Genomic DNA, 22,820 nt, shown 5'->3' with positions numbered 1-22,820 from the left:
CCTCTTGCCTTGTGGCCTTCTCAAGTTCCACAGGGGAGCTGCCTGCTCCTGAAGGGAGTGGACAACCTTACCGTTCAGTTCTGCCAGCACTCCAGTGTGTCACGTCTGGGGGAGGGGGAGCAGGGGGTGCATCTTCAGCCACATGATGCTCCCCATGTCGCTTGCTAAAATCCACAGGGGAAAAAAGCTTTTTCCCCTGATGTTGTCTTTCATCTCTGCCGTGCTGATTGAACACACTCAGCGTGTTCTGACAAATCTGAATGCCCTCTGGTACTGACTCAGGCAGCTGGAGAGCTTTGGTTTTGAAATGAGCTGTTGTGAGTGTACCTGTTGGTGGCTGTTCTCAGATACCAGCTCGTCCTCTGTAATTATTTCTCCGTGCTCTTATCTTTGTTCCTTCAGAGTGCCGTGGGCCCAAGGCCGTTCCAGTGTGTCTGCACACGGGGGTGACACTTGGGGTGCACTTGGGGAATGTGAGCTCACTGAAACAACAAAGGGCCCCAAGCTTGGAGCAGCTTGCAGAGTCCTGAGCGTGCTGGCTGTGTGTGTGCACATTAAAGTGCATTGCCTGCCAGGGAGACTTCTTGCCGCACAGGTTTTAGCCCTCCGAGTTCAGTGTTCCCTTACCCGATTGTCCTTTCCCGTTCACTTCCAGGTTCCATGATGGAATTCTCCTTCTCTCCAGAAAAGCTCTGTGTGTTGGATCAGTACCGTTGAGGATAGCTTCTGATCGGCACCCTCGGGGCAGGGCCCTGCCGCAGCGCTGTCCAAACAGCTACAATGGATCTCAAAGAGAGCTGCCCGAGTGTCAGCATTCCCAGCTCCGATGAGCACCGAGAGAAGAAGAAAAGGTTCACTGTAAGTGTGGGAGAGAGAGAGTGCCTGCAGGGGTGCTGTCTGCTGTTCACTGCTCACCTCGGGGCTCTTGTCAGCAGGCTGGTGGCAATCTCTGTGCTGGCCATAGTCCAGAGTGAGAAGTTGTGAATGTTTGACAGCGTTTATCTGTGGTGCTTGCTGCACAAAGAGTTTGGCTCTCCAAGCTCCTGATGGTTTTACCCCCAGGGAAAATACAGAAGAGTCCAAATGCAAGGGTAACATGTTGGTAGCAAATGATAGCAAGGGTTAGCATCCTCCCTGGTTGTTTCTAATGAGAACGTTTCTTTTGAAGAGGAGTGACTGGTGGGGTTGGGTTTGCTGGGGTTTCTTTGCTCTAAGCTGGCCAGTTGTTGGCAGTTACACTTCTGTAAGAGTTTGTGTTAGAGCAAATTAGTTAATATGATTAATATAAAACTTTTTTGTTGACAGCCCTTTTCTCTGCCTTCCTTCCTGTTTTCTGATTGTAAGGCCTAGGAGTTTTTTCCTCTCCTGTTCCCATTCCCACCCCTCACCATTTCCCTCCCTCTTCCGTTTTCAGCCTCCCGGTTTGTGTCTCTGGAAGCGAACTCTGGGCAAGCTCTCCGCAGTGCATACTGAGCCATAACGCAGTGTGCCATGGATTTTGGTTGTGCTTGTGTGCATGCTGGGAGATAAAGACAGCAGCAGTACTTCCTTTAAAAAGCTCAGACTGCTCTTGTGCAACTTCCTCTTCAGCTTTCTTTTTTTCCCCTCCCTGAGTGAATTAGTCACTCTTCAGACGTGGAATGCAAACACCCTTGTGCTGGGTTGCTGTCTGCAGATCACAACAGAACAAACATTTACTTGGAGCTCTCTTTCTGCCTTTCCTCCTCACCTCCCTTCCTTGCACAGTAATAGTGCTGCTTGGTTCTGCACTGTAGTGAGATGTGATTTGGAGAGGGAGTTTGCTGGTAGAGGGAAGAGGCAGGAAAGGAGAAACTTGCTGGAAGTCTGAACTTGAGCAAACCAGGTTTGTTTTACTGCCTCAGCGCTGGCAGCTCTGCTGTTCAGATGTGCCAGTGGGGGATGTTTGTGGTGCATACCAGCATTGTGGTTTCCAGGCCCCTTTACCTAAAGGGCTGTGTGACAACCATAGCAATTCACAGGCACTTTCCTCACAGAAGTGTGGAAGCAGGAGCAGGAAGCTTCAGAAACTGGGAGCTGAGAGGGGGAAAGAGGAAGCCAGCCCAGCCTGCTCTGTATGGAGATAGCTACAGTTGTCTTGGTGGCTTCTGCTTCCTGCAGCAGGGAATAATTAGCAGCTTGACAAGAGCTGCTTTTCACAGCCAAGCTTTTGAGTATTATCACATCTATTTTAGGGTTTGATAACAGAAATGAGGGTCATGCTGAACCTCCTGGAGGAGCTGCCTTTGTCTCTGCTTTCACTGGCTCCTCTTGTAGCTGGGTTGTAATGGTTGGAGCCTGCCAGGGCTGCTTTTGGTGGGGAGTGAGGAAGGGTACAGAGGGACACAGTTCCTAACACACTGGTGGTAGGTGCAGCTGTCTGTGATGCTTTGGTGCCATTTCCATAAGGAGCAGCAAGAGCCCCAGGGTGAAAGGAAAGGTCAAAGTGAGACAGGCTCAGAAAGGCCTCAGGTGGCTGTTTTGCATAGTCTTCACCTTGCTGTCACTTACAGCATCCTCCCTCCTGCTTCTGAGACTATTCTAGAGGCTTACTGATCTGAACAAAGTGAATGCCAGCTCGAACCCTGAGTGGCTCACTTCCTGCTGGCATGGAAACAAGATGAGTGTGTGCCACTTAGCTCCTGTAGCTCCTCTCTCTCCCCTCACGCTTGCTCGGAGCGTTTTTACCAACAGTTGTGTGTCTGTGCTGCCCTCACACTGGTAAATAGCTCAAGCTTTTCAGTGGTGTCTTTGGCAGGGAGCTCTTCCTGAGCACTTTCAGAACCTTTGATGGAATATTGAATTACTTAACTGCATAACAGTTTTGGGTTGGGCTTTTTCTTTACAATTTCACATTTTTTGGGTGCTCTGGCAGGGAAGGTTTTTTGCTTCCACTTAATTCATGGTCAGCAGCCTCTGTATCCACTCTGGTTCCCTGCCCTGCCTCTTCCTGAGGATTCAGCATTCACTTTCCTCACAAAAAGAGCAAAATACTTGCCAGTTTTGGGCCATATCTAGGCCATGCTGATTGCTATTCTGTCCCTGCTGCTTAGTGGGCCCTTCTTTTGCCTGTTTTGCCAAAGAGCTTTGGTTTGGATTTCTTGCTTTTATCCCTATGCTGTTTGAAGTCTGAAGCTTAATTTTCTCTCCTGACCTGCTCTTGTCTCCCTTCACACCCCCATCATACACAGGCTTATTAAGAAATCTCTTTCAAGGGTTTTGATTCAATCTGGAAGCTCTGTCTCAGCCTTGTGATGTCTAATCCTCATCCCCAGCCCTGTGGAAATTGTGGACTTGTTTTTTCCCTTTCTGTTGACAATAAGTAGTTGCCTTACTCTCTCAGTGCTTGCTCTCTTGCAATTGGAACCAGCCTGCCTTTTTACTTGCCTCTCTCTTACTCACATTGAGTGTTCAAACCAGGAGCATGAGCTACCAAAACAGAGATGAAGCATTTTCATTTCAGTGACTGTGCAGAGATCCATCCCATCCAGGAACAGCCAGCCCCTGTCCTGTCTGTAGCTGGCAGCCTGGTTGATGGTGCTGATGGTGATGGGTGTGTTTGCAGGAATGCTGCTGCTTTTTCTTCCTTTTCTGGGCATTGGGAGGAAGTTCTTCCAAGAGGTTTATAAAGAAGTTGTGGAGGCTCCAAGCCAGGTTAGAAGAGACCTTGAGCAACCAGGTCTTGTAGAAGGTGTCCCTGCCCATGGCAGGAGGTTGGAACTAGGTGATCTTCAAGGTCTCTTCCAGCCCAAACCATTCTGTGATTCTGTGACAGTACTTCAGTCTCTGCAGCTGAAGCTTTCGTAGGTCCCAGTCTCAGGAGGCTCTAGAGGGTAGGTGAGTTTGATGCTAATGCTTGTTTTGCCCTGTAAAGGAAAGGTAGTTTTCTGAGAAGAATCTCATCACCATCCCACTGGGTGCTTGCACCCAGGCTCCCCTGTCCCCCAGGGAAGGCTGGGAGCAGCTGATCTGAGCAGTTGTGTAGCAGGAATGCAGAATGGTGGCTGCCAGTTCTGCTGAGGGAGTTAAAAAGAGGAAAGCTGCTGGTGCAGGACAGAAGGGAGACTGGGACATTACTCCAGATTCCTCCAGCAGGAATTAGCAGCCTTCTACACTCAGTTCCCTCCCCTGAGGGAACGGCCAGTCTCCTTCTGGAAGCACGAGGAGGTGGAGAGGGGAGGTGGACCAGTTGCATAAGAGACAGGAGAAGCCTGCTGGACACTCAGCTGTCAGGCAGACCTGTGAAGCCAGGGCTTGACAGTCTGTCTAGTTCCTGGAGTCCTCTGCTGCTGTGGGACTGGAATGGCCACAGCTGTGCAGCTGAGCTCCAGCTGTGGGTTGTGTAACCTGTGCTGCAGTTCAGCTGCATCAGTGTTTTCTCCCCCTGAACACTCGTGTCACCTGCCAGGATCCTGACTAGAACATGTGCTCAGGATGTTGCCAGTTGGTGACTGCCTGCCAGGTGAGCTTTCTCTTCAGTGGGGGAATGATTTACTCCCTTAGCATGAGTCTTTGTTATGGATTATCAAGTTGTTAACAGATGTCATAGCCAGTTTTTATAGCCTCATGTCTGGTAGCCAGATGCTCTTCCTGGGTATGAACTAATTCATGAAAGTCCATGAAAGGAGCTTTGGGCTTGATGTGTGCTTACCTGATGCTTTGAGAAGGCTGTGAAGTACCAAACTCTGCTGGTTCCAGTCGTCTGTGTTGCTGTCTGTGCCACTTGGCTGTAAGAAGCATGTAGCTCAACAAGTACATTTAACAACCTGCTCTGACTGCCACCTCAGGATTAAACCTGGGAGGTTTTGTTGCAGTCTGCAGCTGGCACTGACTGTGTCTTTGCTCCTGCAGGTTTACAAAGTGCTGGTCTCGGTGGGCAGGAGCGAGTGGTTCGTCTTCAGGCGCTATGCAGAGTTTGATAAACTCTACAACACGGTAAGCAAAGGGCAGGCTGTGAAGTCAGGCCTCAGCAGCACTTGTCTGCAGTGCTAGGGGTTGAGTTAGTGTCACCTCGACGGGGTTGGGCTCACATTCAGTACCCACAGGGGCTTGCTTGAAGCAAATGACAGGGTGGGCTTTTTGAAATGGAGTTGTTTGAATTTCAGACTCAAAATCCACTTCCTTCTCACCCTGCTGTTTCACTGTGGCATCAGAGAAAAGGCTGCTTTAATGACTGTCAGAGCATTTGGAACCTGTATTTGTGCCTGGTGGTGAAACTGACTGCAAAGCTCTGCTCTGCAGAGGGAGAAAGTTCTCCTGGTAGAAGTGTTTTACTTTGAAATACCAATCCTTGTTCCCTGGCACAAACTTTCTGGGCAGCCCTGGCAGTCCCTACCTGCAGCTTCATAGCCAGGTTTCATGGCAGTGTGGATTGCTGGAGTTTGTTGGCTTTTGCCCCTATTTTGTGTCCTGTGACCATATGTCTAGAGCCCCCAGTTTTTTGCTTCTTCTTGTCTTCTTAACAGAAGAAATTATTCCTCAGTGATCCCCATAAGAAAATAGGACCAGCTGCCTGTCTGTGCCTCCATGGCCTTCTGCTGCCCCTGTCAGGCTTCTCTCCTTTCCACCCCAAACCATCCTAAGTTCCCCAGAAAGCTTGGGCTGCCAACTGGAAGAGAAGCTGATCTCTGTAAGGCATCAAGGATTGCAAAACACAAGCCTGAGAGGTAGAGAATTGGTGGAGAAAGGAAGTAAAGAGGAGAAGAAATTTCTGGTGTGTTTTGGTTTGTTTAAGCTGGGCCAAGTGGGAAATCACTTTGGCAATGCTGCAGAAAACAGCTGCAGTAGTCCATGGCCTTCTGAATCGAGATGCCCTTGGAATTGAGAAGGGGGTGAGTGGTGCACAGCAGCTGAGTGCAGGTTGGTTTGAGTTTGTTTTATTTCCCCGAGTGGCTGAGCAGAGAGGAGCAGAGCTACTAATCAGCAGGTGTTCAGCTGTTTGTCAGGAAACAAACAAGGCAATTGTTTCTGGGTACTGTGACACAAGCCACTGTACAATTTCATTTTCACCAGTCCAATTGTCTGTGTTTTGCTTTCAGCTAAAGAAGCAATTTCCCACCATGAACCTGAAGATTCCAGCTAAAAGAATATTTGGAGATAATTTTGATCCTGGTAAGCTGGCATCTGGTTACTCATCCTGTCAGTTTCTATATCTGAAAATTGATCAATTTCCAGCCTACAAGAGGCTGCCTCAGATGAGTTTTACCCAGTCCTCAGAGTGACTAAAGCAGAGTGTAGTCATGCTGCAGCTGAGAACAGGAGTTAGTGTAGCTGCCTTGCTGCTGTAGCTTCACCTCCTCCTGCACCTGCTTCAAGCATTTCCTTTTCTCTTGCTGAAGAAGAAATGGACCCAAAGGACAATTGGTTCAGTGTTGAACTCTTGGGATGTGTTGTTTGGGTTTCTTAGAGCTCCTTCAAACTAATTTTCGGCAGTGGCAGTTAATCTTCTGGATCCTGCCTGAAACTCCTTGTTGTTTCTCGTGAAAATAATCAAATGCAACTCTCCAAGCTGTGGTGTCCTCTTCTGATGAAGAGGTAGATGATGGCCAGAGGTCCTACATGTGTTCTGGCTACAGGGACTTCCTGGTTTGCTTTGGTTTCTTCCCTTTTCTCTGACCTTGGGGTCTTCAGATCTGGCTGAAGTTCCTGTCATGCCATGCAGTCAGGTCTGCTCAGGTGTTCTTGGAGTCTCCTTTAGGAAAGTGGAGTTCAAATGGGGAGGGGGAGCCCTAAAACTCGATTGCAACTTGGTATGTGAAACAGAGTCCTCGGACGTGCTGTAGGTCTGTGAGCTGTGCTGAAATCCTTGAAGCATGAGAAACTTGCTAGTTCTCAAGATGTTCTTGCTGGGGGGCAGGCTGCAGCTGGAGCCTTGATGCTCATTTCAATAGTGCTTTCTCTTAACACTGACTTCTTGAGGCTTTGATGTCATGTTTCTGCTGGCTTCTGAAAGAACTCCCAGACTCTACACGTGGCTGTCGAGATGCTTTGCTGCTGTCGATCCCTGTTCGGATCCATTGGTCTGCTGGTTTGGGCTGTAGGCGAGGGAGGCTTAGGTACCCCTGTGCCCAAAACCTGCCAAAAGAGAATCACAGAATTGTTTAGGCTGGAAGGTCCTCGAGTCCAACTGCCAGGGCACCACTGGATTGTCAGATAATGCCAGGGAGAGTGACATTTGTTCTCTCACCTCAGTGTTTGAAGCTGCTGAGTTTCACATGTAGAAGCAGTCCTGTTCTGGGCCAGCTGTGAAGCAGTCTCTCTCTCTCACTCCTCTTCAACTCCTAAACCCCCTACATTTGAAAATCCCATTTCCCAAGCTGACTGAGCATTCTGCTAAAGCTCTCTCTTTCTTTTCCAGATTTTATCAAACAGAGAAGAGCAGGACTGAATGAATTCATTCAGAATTTAGTTAGACAGCCAGAGCTATGCAACCAGTAAGTTCCTGTGCTTCTGTTTTATAAGGACTATGGAGAAGATGTGAGATGGCAAATGCAAAGCTGCAAATGAAGTACTTTTAACCAGAACATTTATTTTACCTCTTTGGTGCCCTGAAGTATAATAAATGACCTTTAATATGCAAGAATGTACAGCCTGATGAGCAGCCTTTCAGTCACAATTCGGTGCAAAAGCTTTGACTTCTGTAGCAATTTCTGGGTTGTTTTCCTTTGTGTAACAAAAGAGGAGCTGAGTGATGACCGCATCTATCCCCCCTCTCGGCACCACTCGGTGTTGCAAGTGAAGGAATGCTTTAGCACCTTGGTTCTTGGGCTTTTGCAGTGAAATCTGCTACAAACTGCTTGAGGAGCACTGGAGCTCGGAGAGGTTGTGGAGTCTCCTTCTGGGTGGTGACCGAGCCTCCACATCCTTGCTTTCTTAGGCTGTTCTGCTTTCGTGTGCTAACTAAATGGGATATTAAGCCAAGTAAGTTATGTGAAGTTGGTCACCCACAAGGAAGGCCCAGGGGGTTGTGCATTCCCAAAGAGCTTTGAGGAAGTCCTTCCTCTGGGTATTTCAGGTGCTAAACCTAGTCTTGGGCTGTGGTGGTGTTAAGTCCTGCCTAGGAAAAGCGTTCCACCAAAAGCTTAAAGATGGTTCTTGGTGATGCCCTCGTGCCTGGATGGGAGGACACCACCTGAATGTCTGCTCTAGAAAGCAGAAATGGCAGCTTCAGTGTGACCAGGCTGGAAATACTGACCTTGTGCTCTGAAACATGCAGCACACTCTGCAGCTTTTTTAATACATTTTTTTCCTCTTTGTTTTTTCCCTTTCCCCTCCTTCAGTGGTCTTTGTTCTTGGGTGTGACACACTTGTGCAGTGTCATGTCAAGGCCAAACCTTTCTGCTCAGTCGTAGACCTGATGTGTGTTGGAGTGATCAGAGGGCCCCTGCAGTCAGTGGGAGAGGTGGGCCATTGGCTGAGATCAGAGTGGCAGTTGGGTGGACTGGCTTCAGGCTGCATTCCTCAGCTGTCTGTGTTTGATGGAGAGCTTGCTCTCATGGACAGAATGCCAAAACAGTGTCAGAAGGGCCAGAGATAAGATACAGGTCTCCCTTTCCTGTCCTGAATCGGAGCTGGGAGCTTGTGAGCACTGAAGCTTCTCAACTGCTGGGAGCTCCTCATACTGGGCTGCTTGCCTCCTCCAGTGTGGGGCTTGAGGAACATGAATGCATTTAATTGTCTGTCAGAATGCATCCAGAGAAAATCTGTTTGAATCCAAGAGTCTAACAGAGGATGCATTAAAGATGTAAGGTGGCTATTTTTAAATACTCCAAAGTAGATCCTTAATGAGGAGGAGAACATTTGCATAACACTTGAAGAGCTGGAGGATGACAGCCTCTGTGGGGAGAGGAGTTATCAGCTCTGAGTGAGAGGCAGGGGTCTGGGCTGCTTCCCTGGGAGGAAATCAGAGAGAGTGGGTTCTTCTGCTTTCAGAGGCTGAGTGATGTAAAAATGGATGTGAAGCCCCTGGGCTGTAGAGTGATGCAGCCCTCCTAGGGGCAAGCAAACCTTGTGTGACACCAGTGGTGCTCTTTTTGTGCACTGTGGGCTTTAGAGCCTTTGGTCCCTGTAAGGCAGACAGCAGTGGTTTAATTCTCTTCTGCATGTGTGGAGAAGAAAGATGCTGGGCACATGACTGAAGTGTGGCTTAAACCTCCAGGTTCAGCCCCTGGCCGTTTTATGCTTCCAAATCTGAGGGACTTCCTGGGCTTGTTGATATCTGAGCATGTCCAAACTCTGTGTGGCTTCACAGGTTTCTGCAGGAGTATCCCAGAAGGAGCTGACAGCCCTTCCTGCATTTCAGAGCTAATCCAACCACACCAGTCCAGGCAAACCCACTTCTGCTGGGGTTGAGCATCCCTGGGATATTGAGTATCCCTTCTGAAGCGGTGGTCTTGATCCTTTTCATACCTCAGGCTATTTTAGGAGCAGCTTCAGTGTGGTTTAAGACGTGGAATTCATCCACCTGAGCTGCCACAGCTCAGAAGTCCTTCCAGGCATTTTGCTTAACGTGCTGCAATCCTGGCTAAGAGCTGGGTACACTAAACTTCTTCTTTTTCATCACTCCTTTTTTTGCAGTGCTTTTAAAGTGACAAATGTGACCAGTGTACCATTGAGCACTTCCACTTCTGGCTGCCATGCAGTGAGTCTGATGAATGCCCTGCAACTGCACAGCCTCCTTTTACTGGGAACTGATTGTCTGAAGTTATTCTTTCCTTGCTGTGAATTCAGTCGTGGACAAAGTTACTATAGTAACTCTTTGAGATGTGTTACAACATGCTCTATTTAATCAGCCAGTTGTCCAGAATAATTAATGCTGAAAGGTGATTAAGGTCTGGTTCTGTTGTTCTGACTAGTGACAAGCATTAACCAGAACCCTTTATTGTAGATACTGTGATATCCAAAGATGCTTAAATGTAAATGGTTGGATCATGAGCCAGTATCTCTACAGTGTTCAAACCAGAGTGGGACTCAGGATAGAAGACTGACCCTGAAATAGATCAGAATTTGGAGTTCACATAGGATGGGAAGAAAGAAACTGGGGATGATGGTGGGAAATTGTGTGAAGAGTCCTGATGCTGTGCATTAGACCTGAAAGGCAGAGGGTGACTGAAACATTTGATAGAGGGACTAGGAGTACAGAGTGTAACTGATGGAGAGTGGGAGCCTCAGGTGGCACAGAACACGAGTGAGGGTCAGCAATGAAACACAGGAGCTGGAGAAATGGCAGGAATGGCTCCTCTCTCACTTCTGATCCTCACTTTGCAGCAGGGTGGATGGGGGAGATGGATTGAAATGAGCAAAGCAAATCCATCAGCTGCTGCTGTGAACTCCCCTCTTTACTATAGCCTGGGGTAAGAGAGCTCCACGGGGAGTTAGTGCTGCTCTTGTACTGAACAGCCTAGGAAGAGACCTTCCCAGAGCACTTTCTCTCTGACATGTGGGTGAGATTTCTTCAGCTTGACCTTGTCCTGTCAGCATCCAGCCAGAACACGTTCTAGATGCAAGATCACCATCTTCTGCTGGCGATGGAAGTTGTTTTGAGTGGGGACAGGATTGTCGCTGCCCTGCATCCCTTGGGTCACACATCTCTCCTGATGATGCAGGCTGTGTGTTTGCTTCTGTGTTGTGCTGCACTACCTCATTAATACTGGAAAACAAAAAAGGGTTTGAAACTCCCCAGTTTTCTGAACTAAAGTTGGTCTCCTAGTGGTTGCTAGCTAATTATTAGAAGAAAGCATGAATTCTAATTGCCTCCCAATGCAGTTCTGCAGAGCGTTTCCTTGGGAAGCCTTCACCTACATGCACTTGAACACATCAGGTTTTTGCAAGGAGAAAATGTCATGTCCTGTGTGTGACACTCAGCAGCTGAATTGTGTTGCTGTTGAAGTGTTTCCTGTACACAGCCCTTAAGGACCACAACTTGAATAGAAAACTCTGTGGCGAGCAGCTCATCTGAGCGCTGCTGCCTAATCCTCTGCTTCCTGTGGTTGTGGCTGGAAAGCCCAGAGGTGCTGGGGGTGCTAATGAAGTTCCCTGTGTTTCTAGCCCAGATGTCAGAGCCTTCCTTCAGATGGATAACCCCAAACACCAGTCGGATCCATCCGAGGATGAAGATGAAAGGAGTGGTCGGAAGGTAATAAAAACAAAGGTCTGCCGAATTGCAGCTGCTTGAGGGCAGTCTTTGGTTTGTTATCTACTGAGAGTTGCTGCTTGGTTTCACAGTGAATCCCCTCCATGCCCCTCTGAGCAGGCCTGTTCCACTGTGGGCTGTGAGATGTCAACTGCAGAGGGGTAAAAGCCGTTGTTGACTTCTGTCTTGTGTCTTCCCTCCGTGCTACACGGGTTCAAGAAACAGCCTCAGGCAGAGCTTAGCTGTCACAGCTTTTGCAGTCTTTCCAAAGAGCCTCACTAAGAACATCTGGGCAGGAGCAGAGGAGATTGAATGTTTGATTGTCTTTTTGTTTGCTTGTGTGTGGGGGGTGCTGTTTGTTTTTTTAACAAGGGGGAGAAACAATTCTCTCAGGGGGGGAAATGCAGCTTTCTGAAAGTCACTTGGGAGCAAGGGTGGGTTTGATTTCATTTCACTTACAACACCGTGTGAGGTCTGAAGCCTCCTCTGTCACAAAAGCCACTCCATGGCTTTTCCAGCCTCCAGAAGCAGTGCTGTGTGAAAAAGGGGAGGCAGGCAGCAGTGCCACGTTGAACTCTGTTGCTCTATGGCTTATTTGTTGTACAAGTGTGACCTTAGTGCCTCTTACTCAGCCCCTGTTAAAAACTTCAGAGCTGTCATTTTGGTTTGCGTGACCCAGAGCAGGCTGAGGGTCTCTGACAGTTTCCCTTCCAAAGATGCCAGTCTTGGATTCATTTATTTTCAATTGTTCTGTTTGTTGAAGTGTTTAACAGCACTCTGAGCTTACAGCACAACTCTAAACTGAAATACCACTTTCCTCCTCCTTTGAAAGGTATTTTAAGTAATGAGGAATGATCTAAACCTCCTGTGTAAAATTAACGATGTGTCATGCTCCGACAAAATCCAAAGTGGGAGGAGAGCTAATGTGTAGTGGACCAGCCTGCTTGGTGGAAAACTCACTTTCTCCTAGTTACTGTAAACGGTAAAGCTAAGCAATAAGGAACAAAAGCAAGCCTTAAAACAGAAAAAGAAACCTTTTCTGCAGTGGCTCTTTCAAAACTGGCCAGTGCTGCTGTGTGGGTGGCTCTCAGAGTGAACAGTAGCAGCCATTCTCTGCTGCTGCAGGAGTGCTGGCTCTGTGCTGCCTGCTGGCCTGTCCCCAGCTAACCTGTGCTCAAGTGCAGCCTGTCCTCCTCTGATCAAACCCAGCCCCCCCGTCAGGGAACAAATACTGCTTGTATTCATCAGAGAGAAAATGGAGACAATTACCTCCATGGCAGTGGCTTCCTCCTCTCCCTGTCGTTTCCAGGCTCTGGCTGGGTGTGTGCTGGTGAGATTGGTGTCATTCCTGGAACTGAGTTATTGCCATTCAAGCTGAACTGTTTCTCTTGGGGCGGAGAGAATGCTCTCTGCTTGCTTTTCACAAACACCATGTCGTACAGTAACCACTCTTGCATAAACACTGGGGGGTTAGGGGTGCTCTGCTGGTAGGAGCCTGGAGGATTCAGAATAAAGGCAGAAAATGTATTTGTAGAATGGCTGAGGTTGGAAGGGACCTTAAAGATCATCTGTTCCTGGAGCCAGTGCAGCAAGGGTTAAGTCCTGGACAAGGAGCAAGCTGCTTGATCTTAAATGTGTGTCCCTAATCTTGTCCTCTGTGTCTGGACACAATTATTTTATCACCTTTGTTGCCCAGTGTGCTGGGTGGAGAAGTGATTTGTGATGAGGTGATGATGGCCACAGACTTGGACTTGCAGAGTTCCCAGTCTGGGTGTTAGATCTCTTCAGAAATCTAATGTCACACATTGGACTTGAGGATCTGAAAGGTGTCCTTCAGCCAGAGTGATTCTGTGAGTGTAGAGATACGGGCTGAGCAAATGAGAGTGTTTGGTGGTGCTGCTGGTTGAAATAGAAGGAAGTAATCCTAATCAAAAGTATTACAAATAAACTTCTCTTTCTCTCCCCACAGTTAAACTCTACCTCACAGAATATCAACTTGGGACCATCTGGAAATCCTCAGTAGGTTTCTAATAAATTGAATTAAAATGTAATTCAATTTAATGTTTTGGGGGTTGGGTGGTTTTTTTTAATTACATTTAATTCAAGTGGATTTTAAACCCTGGGAAGTTAGCCTGAGTGTAATTGGTAATAGGATGAGGAATTCTTTGGATGTCAGCCTGTATTTGTTGATTAGCACTGCCTGGGAGGAGGCAAAACATTGACTCCTGGGCTACATGAATGACTCTCTTAAAAGCTATTTTCCCTTTCAAGCTCCAGATGTTGTTAGCTTGCTGTACTTAAAGATGTTTCTGACCACGAGTTTGGTTTAGTGCTCAGCAGAGGAGCAGCTGGGCTGTGGGTGCTGCAAACTTGGTTACTGCAGTCAGAGCCTGTTCTCTGCTGTCTGCTGCAGAGCTGCTGCTCTCGGCTCTGTGCACATCTGCTTCCCTTGTCTGGGAGGGGACTGCTGCTTTGGCTTGGTTTGCCTCACTGATTTGCCCTGGGCTGACAGAGGAAGTGTTTAAGAGGTGGCAGCACAAAATGGGATGTACGAGTGCTCCCTTCAGGGGCAGGGTGATGGAGCTGCTGTTTGGGAATCTGAAAACATGGAAAACTGCTGACAAAAATATCTCTGAATTGTGTTTAGGGAAAAGAAGAGAGTGCTGGGGAAAAAAGTGAAAGGAGAGGTGATGTGGGAGTGGAAAAACTGAGAGTACACAGAAGAGAAAGGTGGTGTGGCCTCCCTTCTTGCTGCGATTTAACAGGGGGGAAGGATGATAGATGACAAACTCGGTCCTTCCTTCCCTCCTGTGTGCTTGAGAATTCATTTGGCCCTCTGGAAAGGAGAAATTCGCTCCAGGAAAAGTCATGGGGAAGTGGAGGCTTAAAAATGGCAAGAAAATAGATTATGGAGAGTAAAAAAATCACTCTTGCTCCTCCTTTACATCTTAAACCTACAAACCAAACTCAAAGGAAAGTGGAACTGCAGAATGGAGAGGGAAGGTCTGTGGAAAGCCAGGTGCCAGGAGGAACAAAGGAGGGTGCCAGCAGACTGTTCTCTGTACAACTCAACCCTCAACTCAATCTCCTTCCTACATGTCTTGCAGTGCTAAACCAACAGACTTTGATTTCCTGAAGGTGATTGGGAAGGGCAGCTTTGGCAAGGTGAGTTCTCATTGCTCTGTCCTACCCTGGTGTGCTGAGCATAGTGACTGTCGGCCGCCGGCTTTGCAAGCGGTGTCAGTGGTGGGTGGCATATCAAGAGTCCTGCTGGGTCCCTGTGCCTGCCCTGCCATGGTTTCCCTGCTGTAGCAGTTGTTGGCTGCCTCAGTCACTGGCTGGGAGTAAGGAAAGGGAGCATTGCCCTTGCTGAGAGCCACAGGGATCCTCTGTCTCCCCAGGGAGGGAGGCAGGCAGCCCAGTTCCTGGGCTGGAGCACAAATTGCGTTCCCTTTGGCACAGGCTGTTGTGTCAAACCCCTGATGCTATGGAGCAGCGTGAGCAATGGTGACTGAAATACTGATGGCCCACAAGGATGCAGCAGAGGATCCCTCCTGAAATCTTTGGGCTTGGGTTATTTTGTTTTCATTCCATGTGCTTTAACTTATTGAAATGGCTGAAAATGACCTTGATAGAGATTCAGCAGGGCATGGAAGGGAGTTCAGCCTTTCATCAGGTCACTGTTGTGACAGATTGTCACTGAGCTGTAAGCTCACTGTGTTGGTGATCGCATTGCTGACTCAGGACCTGTACTGGGAAAACCAGCACAGAACCTTCCTGCCGTGGCCCGCTGCAGCTGGGCCCCTTCGCTTCCCTTCGCTTCGCTCTGCGGCCTGCCGCGGCCGGGCCCCTTTGCTTCCCTTCGCTTCGCTCTGCGGCCTGCCGCGGCCGGGCCCCTTCGCTTCCCTTCGCTTCCCTTCGCTTCCCTTCGCTTCCCTTCGCTTCCCTTCGCTTCCCTTCGCTTCCCTTCGCTTCCCTTCCCTTCCCTTCGCTTCCCTTCCCTTCCCTTCCCTTCCCTTCCCTTCCCTTCCCTTCCCTTCCCTTCCCTTCCCTTCCCTTCCCTTCCCGGCCCCTTCGCTTCGCTTTGTGGCCTGCCATGGCCGGGCCACGACTGGGCTGCTTCACCTCTTTCCATTCCACAGGTTCTTCTTGCAAAACGGAAACTGGATGGGAAATACTACGCTGTCAAAGTGCTGCAGAAGAAGGTTGTTCTTAACAGGAAAGAGGTGAAGAGAAACATTCTTTCTGCACCCTCCTCCCTTCCTTTTCCCCCTCAGTTAAAGCTATTCCTATTTGCCGACTGCTGCTCTCTTCCTTGCAGCAAAAGCACATCATGGCTGAGCGCAATGTGCTGCTGAAGAATGTGAAACACCCCTTTTTGGTTGGCTTACATTACTCCTTCCAAACCACAGAGAAGCTTTACTTTGTCCTGGATTTTGTTAATGGGGGAGAGGTACGTGGTGGTGTCTGCATTTGAGTCTGTCCTGCGCATTCTAGGTGGGAGGGATGAACTGATCCTTCCCGATGGCTGCGATAAGCTGTTGCAAGTGTGTGCGGAACACAGGCGTGTACAGAATGGGAGGTGACTTATGTGACACCAGCTTAAATCCTGCTAGGAAGCTGTCTTGTGTGATTTAATCTTGCCAGCTTCACAGCTTAGTGATTTTTCTCTGCTTCCTTTTGACTAGTCTTGGCTTTAGGGGAATGTCCTTACGTGTTTGAGTTACCTCTCCGCTTCTGAGCTATGAGAGAAAGGAAGGGAGTAAGGGAAGGACAAAGTCATGCAGCAAACCCAATTCTATTGCATTCTCTTGTTTTTAAACAAAGAAGTGGAAGGGGTGAATAAATGAGGATGTAATTTTAATAGTAACAAGTCATGAACCTGATGTTTGTGTACAATGTTCTCATTTCCTCTTTCCATGTTTCCAGCTGTTCTTTCACTTGCAAAGAGAACGTTCCTTTCCTGAGCACAGAGCCAGATTTTATGCTGCTGAAATAGCCAGTGCACTGGGCTACCTACACTCCATAAACATTGTCTACAGGTAAGCCTGGAGCCTCTCCTTCTCCTGCAGAAGTTCAAAATAGGACAAACTCCTGAATAAGCCCCACTTCATGAAGTCATCTTACAGGAAATTTGTGCAGACTGTCACTGCCAGGTGAAGCTTTCAGCTGAAGTCAAGTCCCTGTGTCAGTGACTGCTGGCTTAAGTTGATACAATCATTTTTTCTTTCATCAGGGATCTAAAACCAGAGAACATCCTCCTAGACTCACTAGTAAGTGTGCAGCATTGCTTTTGGTGCTCTGCCTTCTCTCTCTCCCCACCCACACTGACCTGAGGTGTGCCCACGTGGGGAGCACGTTCTGGTTTTGAAGTACCTCTCTTTGCTGAGCAGGGTCACGTTGTGCTGACAGACTTTGGCCTCTGCAAAGAAGGGATTGCAAGTTCTGACACCACTGCAACTTTCTGTGGGACACCAGAAGTATGTTGACAGCTCCTGTGTTTTTCTTTTTCCACTACTGGTTCATGACTGTTGACTGTTGTTAATGCTGGTGTGACTGGAAGATCAAATCCTGTCTTTTGTATTGCTGTGACTCCTGTTGGACAAGAATGTCTGATGCAGCAGCTCACGGCTCAAGCCCTTGTGGAGATTTACAGTGAAACTCAGTGCAGGTCCTACAGTTTCTCTGTGATGAGACCCTTGAGGCAGAATTAATGTCTTCCCCTTGCATTTTCCTGCACTGGATGGGGAGCACAGGCTTAGGATGGCAGAGACGCAGTTAGGGGCCAGCTTGCTGGGAGGTGTTCCCTCTGCAACAGTGCAGCAACCTACTGGAAATGCAAAACAAGTCTCCTAGTAGAGGGGACAAAGTGGTTTGGGAAAACAATGGTGTGGGAAGTAATGTTCCAATGGGAAAGGCACTGTCCTGCTTGGTCAGTGGCCAGATGGTGAGGAAGTGTTTGGTATGTTTGAAGGAGAAGAGAGAGTCCTAGCAGTCTGTGCATGAAGCAGCTTCTCCTGAAGGTGCTTACTGTGATGTGACTAAAGCCTGATGCCCTAACTTTCTTTCTTTCTTTCTTTCTTTTAGTATCTTGCACCAGAAGTCATTAAAAAGCAGCCCTATGACAACACAGTAGACTGGTGGTGCCTGGGTGCAGTTCTTTATGAAATGCTTTATGGGCTGGTATGTACTTAATGTATGGGGGCAATGGGGGCCTCCCTCCCCTGTCCTCCTCTATGTGAAGTGACCCTGGAGTGTTGTTAAAGATGCTGAAGTACTCCACTCAAGTGCATGGGCAGTTTGTCCTGTGCCTAACACAGCAGCTGCTTGGGTTTTACGTTGCCTCTTGACATCTGAGCTTTGCTTTGCACTGAACTGCTGGACATAACACTGCTGAGGAGCAGTAGTCATCACTTTGAGGGCACATGAGAGTAACCTGGATCAGCAGTGATCATGCCCTATAAACCCCCCAGTTTAGAAGCAGAATTTTGCCAAATAGTGGAAAAAGTAAAATTTAAAGATGCTCTCTTTCACTTTTCCACTTCCTGATGCAGCATCAGAAGGACAAAGTCTTACTCTGCTGCCTCTGGCCACATGCAATTACTGCAGTAAGGATCTGTTCTGTTAGTTCTCTTCAGCTTTACCCCCTCCCAGAGGGAGACAGGTTTGGTTTTCCACTCTCATGTTCTTTTAGGCAGGTTCAATGGGAGCTGTGAAGCTGGATGAGATCTGTGGCTCCTTAGGAGTGTGAGAGCATGTTGGGAAGGGAGGAGGTGGGTGAGGAAGCTATCAAGTGTAAAGCTCCAGCAGTGCTGATGGCTGAATTCGAAGCTAGCAGAGCGAGCACAGAAGAGTCAGATAGATGTCTTGTGCCCTGTCAGCAGCTTGTGATCTCAGCAATCATTTCCTGATCACACATCAAACAGAACACTGCATGTGGCTGCAGACTTAGGTGTGGCTTTGCTTTTTCAGCCCCCTTTCTACTGCCGGGATGTGGCTGAGATGTATGAGAACATCCTCCACAAGCCCCTCGTGCTGCGGCCGGGGATCAGCCTCACAGCCTGGGCCATCCTGGAGGAGCTGCTGGAGAAGGATCGGCAGAGCAGGCTCGGAGCAAGGGAAGACTTTGTACGTGGGGTCCTCACTTAGCCAGCCCTGCTCTCTCCAGAGGGACACCACCAGCTGATGTGCACAGTTTCCACAGCTGGAGATAGAGATCGCTCTGTCTGTACTGCTCTGAGACACCAGCCTGGTCTGTCCCTGAAAGCTGGGATGGGAGAGATGATTGTTGTGGGCTATCAATGTTTAGAGCCTGGCTGCTGCTGTACCTGCCAGCAAAGGAAGCAGTTCTGGTGTGGTAGTCACTAGGGTGTACCAAGGTAGGTTTCACTGTTAATGGTGGAACTGGGAAATAAGCAGAAGACAAGGCCATCTTCTGGTCACCCCAGTTTCAGTTCCTGCAGGAAGAGCACTCTTTAGGTAAAGAGGAAGAGCAGCACCATGAAAAGAGCACATTTGGGGTGGTATTGAGCCTTAAAATGATGGCAAGCGTTTTCCTGGTGTAGCAACAAAACTATTTGAACAATATTCTGCTTTACAAAAGCTAACAAAACTTGAAGACAAAAGCAGAGATGCCACCAGGAAAAGTTCTACCTCTGTGGCAGGCTTCAAGGTGGTTAATTTTGAGGCTCAAAAATAGAAAACATCTTGAAAGGAAACCAGTTTGTATGGCAGGCTAACAAGTGAATGGCTGTTTTTACATCAGTAATACTTGAGAGCAATAACATTGACAGCAGTACAGCTTGTACTGCACAACAAACTGTGAGTAAGAACCTGAGGGAGCTGGGTTCCCTCCATGCATGCAGTCTGAAGCAGGATGGATGACTGAAGTACCTAAAATCTGTGTTCCTCTCTGCAGCTTGAAATCCAGAAGCACCCATTCTTTGAATCCCTCAGCTGGACTGACCTCCTTCAGAAGAAGATTCCACCACCATTTAATCCCAACGTGGTAGGTGCCTGGTGCTGCTCCGAGCTCCTGCCTGCCAGATTTCTGTGTGTCAGGGCTCACCTACTGGCAGAGAATGTTTGTATCGGAGTGGTGAGGAATGGGAGCCCAGCAGCGCTCCCAGTGGTTTTTCTTGGCTGGCTGGGTTGTGTTTTGGGGTGGTTTAGTGGGTTTGGTGGCTTTTGTTGGGTTGGCCTTTTTAGGGAGTGTGTGTGCTAGTTTCTGCATCTTCCTAAAAGTCATTTTTTAAAAGGCTGCTCCTGCACATTTCTTAGGCTGGTCAGATCACAAACGTGGGCAGGCTCTGGCCTGACCTCCAGCCTCAAAGAAGCAGGCAGGCTTTTAATAGCTCTTCTCAGGGATGCTGTGGTGCGCTGCCCTAAATTCCTGCCCCGCCTAGGAAAGAGCAACGTGAAGCAGAGCGCCTCAAGTGTTAAAGGTGACCTCTAAAGGAGAAGCACAAGTTTGAGGCGCAGTGTTGAGATGCCAGCTGATGGAGCTTTCTGGTTTCTAGGTTGGACCAGATGATATTGGGAATTTCGATGCGGTGTTTACAGAGGAAATGGTCCCGTACTCGGTCTGCGTCTCTTCCGATTACAGCATCGTCAACGCCAGTGTCCTGGAGGCTGATGATGCCTTTGTTGGATTCTCCTATGCCCCACCTTCTGAGGACATGTTTTCTTAGGAGCTGAGAAGGCAACAGTGTCTGGGAAGTCTTGAGGTGAACCGAACCTTTAGGGTTGTGGACACATTCCAAACTAGCATAACTAGTGCCTCGTTTTGTATGTAGGTTTGAAACCTATGAGCAAACCTGCTCTGCTGTATAGGAGGAACTTGGGCATTCTGGATGGCTTCCTGTTTGTTCCTGCTGCAGAAAGTATTTTTTAAATCCTTGGAAAAGCATTCTCTCTGTATTTTTTAAGCAAAAACACTGACTGTTCTCCTCAGTCCCTTCAAGTTTACATTCCTACCTGCCTGAGATCCGGCTGGCACCAACAGCAGCAAATTTAGTAACCTTAAACACGCTTTTGTACCTATTTACAGTGACTTTGTGCTTGAATTGTAACTATGCAAATTGTCTTTTGTATATCCTGGTTTAGAAAAGGTCAGTGTTCTTCCCTGTTCTATCAGTCTGAAGCGTATGTTGATTTACCTGTCAGCACTTAAAGGAGGGGTTAATGTAAGTTAAGACTGAGATTCTAAAAGGACTTCTACAGAAGGAAGAGCTGGTGAGATCAAACTGGATTCTTGCTCTTGCTGAAGCACCATTGTGCTCAGCTGGACGACCTGAGGTGTGGGGGTTGCTCAAAGCAAGGGTGGAACAAATTACCTGATTGGATGGTGTTGCTGATGGAGTGTTTGCCTTTTCCTCCCTCCCTCAGATCAATACATCTCTCTCTCAACCGCATTAAACATATTTTTGGTTAAAACTCTGCTTTTCCAAAGAGGTAATATGCAATAATCACTGTTGCTTTAAGAGCCTCTCTTTCTCTGACCTTTTGGGGGTGGCTGGTGAGGGGATCATGCCAAATAGTTGGGATTTTTCTCACAGATTTATGGTTTGAAACACTAATCTGTTCCAAAGGGATCCTTAGTTCAGCACTCATAGCTACTTGTCTTTGTGCTCCAGCTTGCACCAGTTTAAACTCTTCACTGGGGGGAAATAAACCTGTAAATGAGGCTGATCAGTCTGAAAATGTGAAATCTAATGTCTCTCTCATACACTTGTGTGGACAAACTGCTACATCTGAGCATTGCTGCTTAAGGAAGTCTTTCTTTTTAACCAATGCAAACACTGACTGCAGTTCCAGTGTATAAAGGTCTCTCCTGGTAGTAGTTTTGTAATATATATATATATAACTTGTAAATAACAACTTATTTTTGTCTGTTACTTCAAAATGTTCTGTGTGTTTTGTTCCCAAATACATTGCTGAAAGGCCTTGATAGAAGTCTGATAAGGCACTGATGAGTAGCCATCCATAGCTGTTAGACAAACATCAATATGTAAATCATCTCATCTTTGACTAAAGAAGATAAATGCTCTCTGGAGCAAGAGCAGTTGAAAAATGAGAAGATTGGATAAAAGAGTCTATCCAATCCTAACTCTTTTGAAATGAATGTTATAGAGCTTGCTTTCCATAGTGCTGCTCTGTGAAACTGAGAGGTAGCTTTGGAGCTGTCGAGGACAGCCATCACTTTATTTCTTCTGCTGCAAGTTTGCCTTGTGAATTGCCTCGGTCAGGGCTTCCAGAGATGACAGACTCTGTCTCCATCATCAGGCAGTAAGCCTCACAGTACTTCTGTCTTGTTCTGCATCTCTCTGCATTTCATGATGAGTGGTTTCAGAGTAAGATGGTGAGGTTCAGGGGGTGGTACCCCCTCAGCCAGCGCTGAACTGAAAAGTGGAAGCTGAAGCACTGGCTCTGGTAGAGCCTGGATGGGAGATGGTTGAAGAACCTACACAGCAACCATCTGTGGCATTCCCTTCCTGTTTTGGCAGATAGGCAAATAAAGGGAGGTAAAACCTCTCCTTTTGTGACCAATGCAGGTTTCTTTCCTGTTGAGTGAAAGGGGATTGTTCCCTTCCAGAGGTGCATCTGAAGCCCATGAGGAGCAGGCGTTCTCTCCTGGGGCTGTGGAAGCAAAGGGAATGGTGAACTGAAGCACAACAGAAAGAGTTAGTTAGGTGGTGCTGCCCTGGGAGGGAAGTTTGCAGATGGCTGGCATGCTAAAGGCAGCAGCTCAACCTGCACTATTTATTCATGAAAGGGAGAAAATGGGTTTATGTTGTCTTTCAGTGCTTACTGCAGTCTAAGTACATGACCTTTTCCTAGGAAGGTGGAGGCAGGGGACCCACAGGCTCTGTGCTTACTGGGGCACCACCCAGCAGGGTCCCCCAGGAGGGTCCTGTCCTTGGTGTGCAAAGGCAGTTGAGACACAGACGCCAGATACCTGCTTTTAGTTCTGCAGAGACAGAGCCTAGGGGAGAAACTGAAAATCCAGCACCGTTGGCTCAACCAGCAGCAGGTTCTGAACAGTACAAACTACGGGGGTGATTTTCACCTCACATGAACGTTAGCATGTGTGCTCCATTGTTCACTATACTGTTACCCAATTCCTTCTACTGAGGTGCTCCTGCATTTAGATTTAAGCTTTCCTCCTCAAGCTGTGGTTTTTAGTATTAAAATCACTGTGGCTCATATAGGGGACAGCCCTGAGGCATTACCTACAAGGCTGACAAAATGTTGCCATCAGAGATACTGCTCTTAAGTGCTTTGTTTCCAACGATTTTGAACTTCCAAGTACTTTCTTTAATCTTGGCGACCTTCCCTTCTGATTGTCCTGCTTTCAGACCACTTCATCAGGTGCTTATTCAGCCTTGAACAGTCTTTTAACTCCCTCCTGATATGGAGGTGGTGGCAGATGTGCTTGTGCAGCCGTGGGCTAATGGATGGCCTTGGGTTTTGCTTTTTGGGGAGGCAGAGGCCCTTCAGGGCCTGGCAGCAGCGTCCCGCAGGGGCAGCTCTGGGGCCTTTCCCGCCTCTGGCACGTTCCCGCCTCGGGCCCTGCCCCTGCCTCCCGCCTGGGCTGAGGTACCCCGGGGGCTGTCGTGGGTGGGGACCGTGGGGGCCAGGGACGTACCGGGCAGCTGTGGGTGGTGGTGTG

General features: G+C 48.2%; 1 protein-coding gene across 1 annotated transcript; it reads left to right on the top strand.

Moving 5' to 3' along the window:
* The first annotated feature begins 666 nt into the window (after nt 1-666).
* Nucleotides 667-20,277, top strand: SGK3 (serum/glucocorticoid regulated kinase family member 3). The gene is made up of 16 exons (XM_009904090.2): nt 667-858; nt 4,870-4,953; nt 6,057-6,129; nt 7,376-7,451; nt 11,065-11,152; nt 13,119-13,168; nt 14,257-14,314; nt 15,292-15,375; nt 15,471-15,602; nt 16,079-16,191; nt 16,386-16,422; nt 16,543-16,629; nt 17,237-17,332; nt 18,122-18,277; nt 19,068-19,157; nt 19,669-20,277. The coding sequence occupies exons 1-16, from the start codon at nt 781-783 to the stop codon at nt 19,837-19,839; spliced, it is 1,473 nt and encodes a 490-aa protein (XP_009902392.1). The 5' UTR covers nt 667-780; the 3' UTR covers nt 19,840-20,277.
* The last annotated feature ends 2,543 nt before the right edge of the window (nt 20,278-22,820 follow it).

Source organism: Dryobates pubescens, chromosome 3 (genome assembly GCF_014839835.1).
Source record: "Dryobates pubescens isolate bDryPub1 chromosome 3, bDryPub1.pri, whole genome shotgun sequence".
Taxonomy (NCBI): Eukaryota; Metazoa; Chordata; class Aves; order Piciformes; family Picidae; genus Dryobates; species Dryobates pubescens.
The sequence above is the reverse complement of the archived record's forward strand: the minus strand, read 5'-3'. Positions and strand labels throughout refer to the sequence as shown.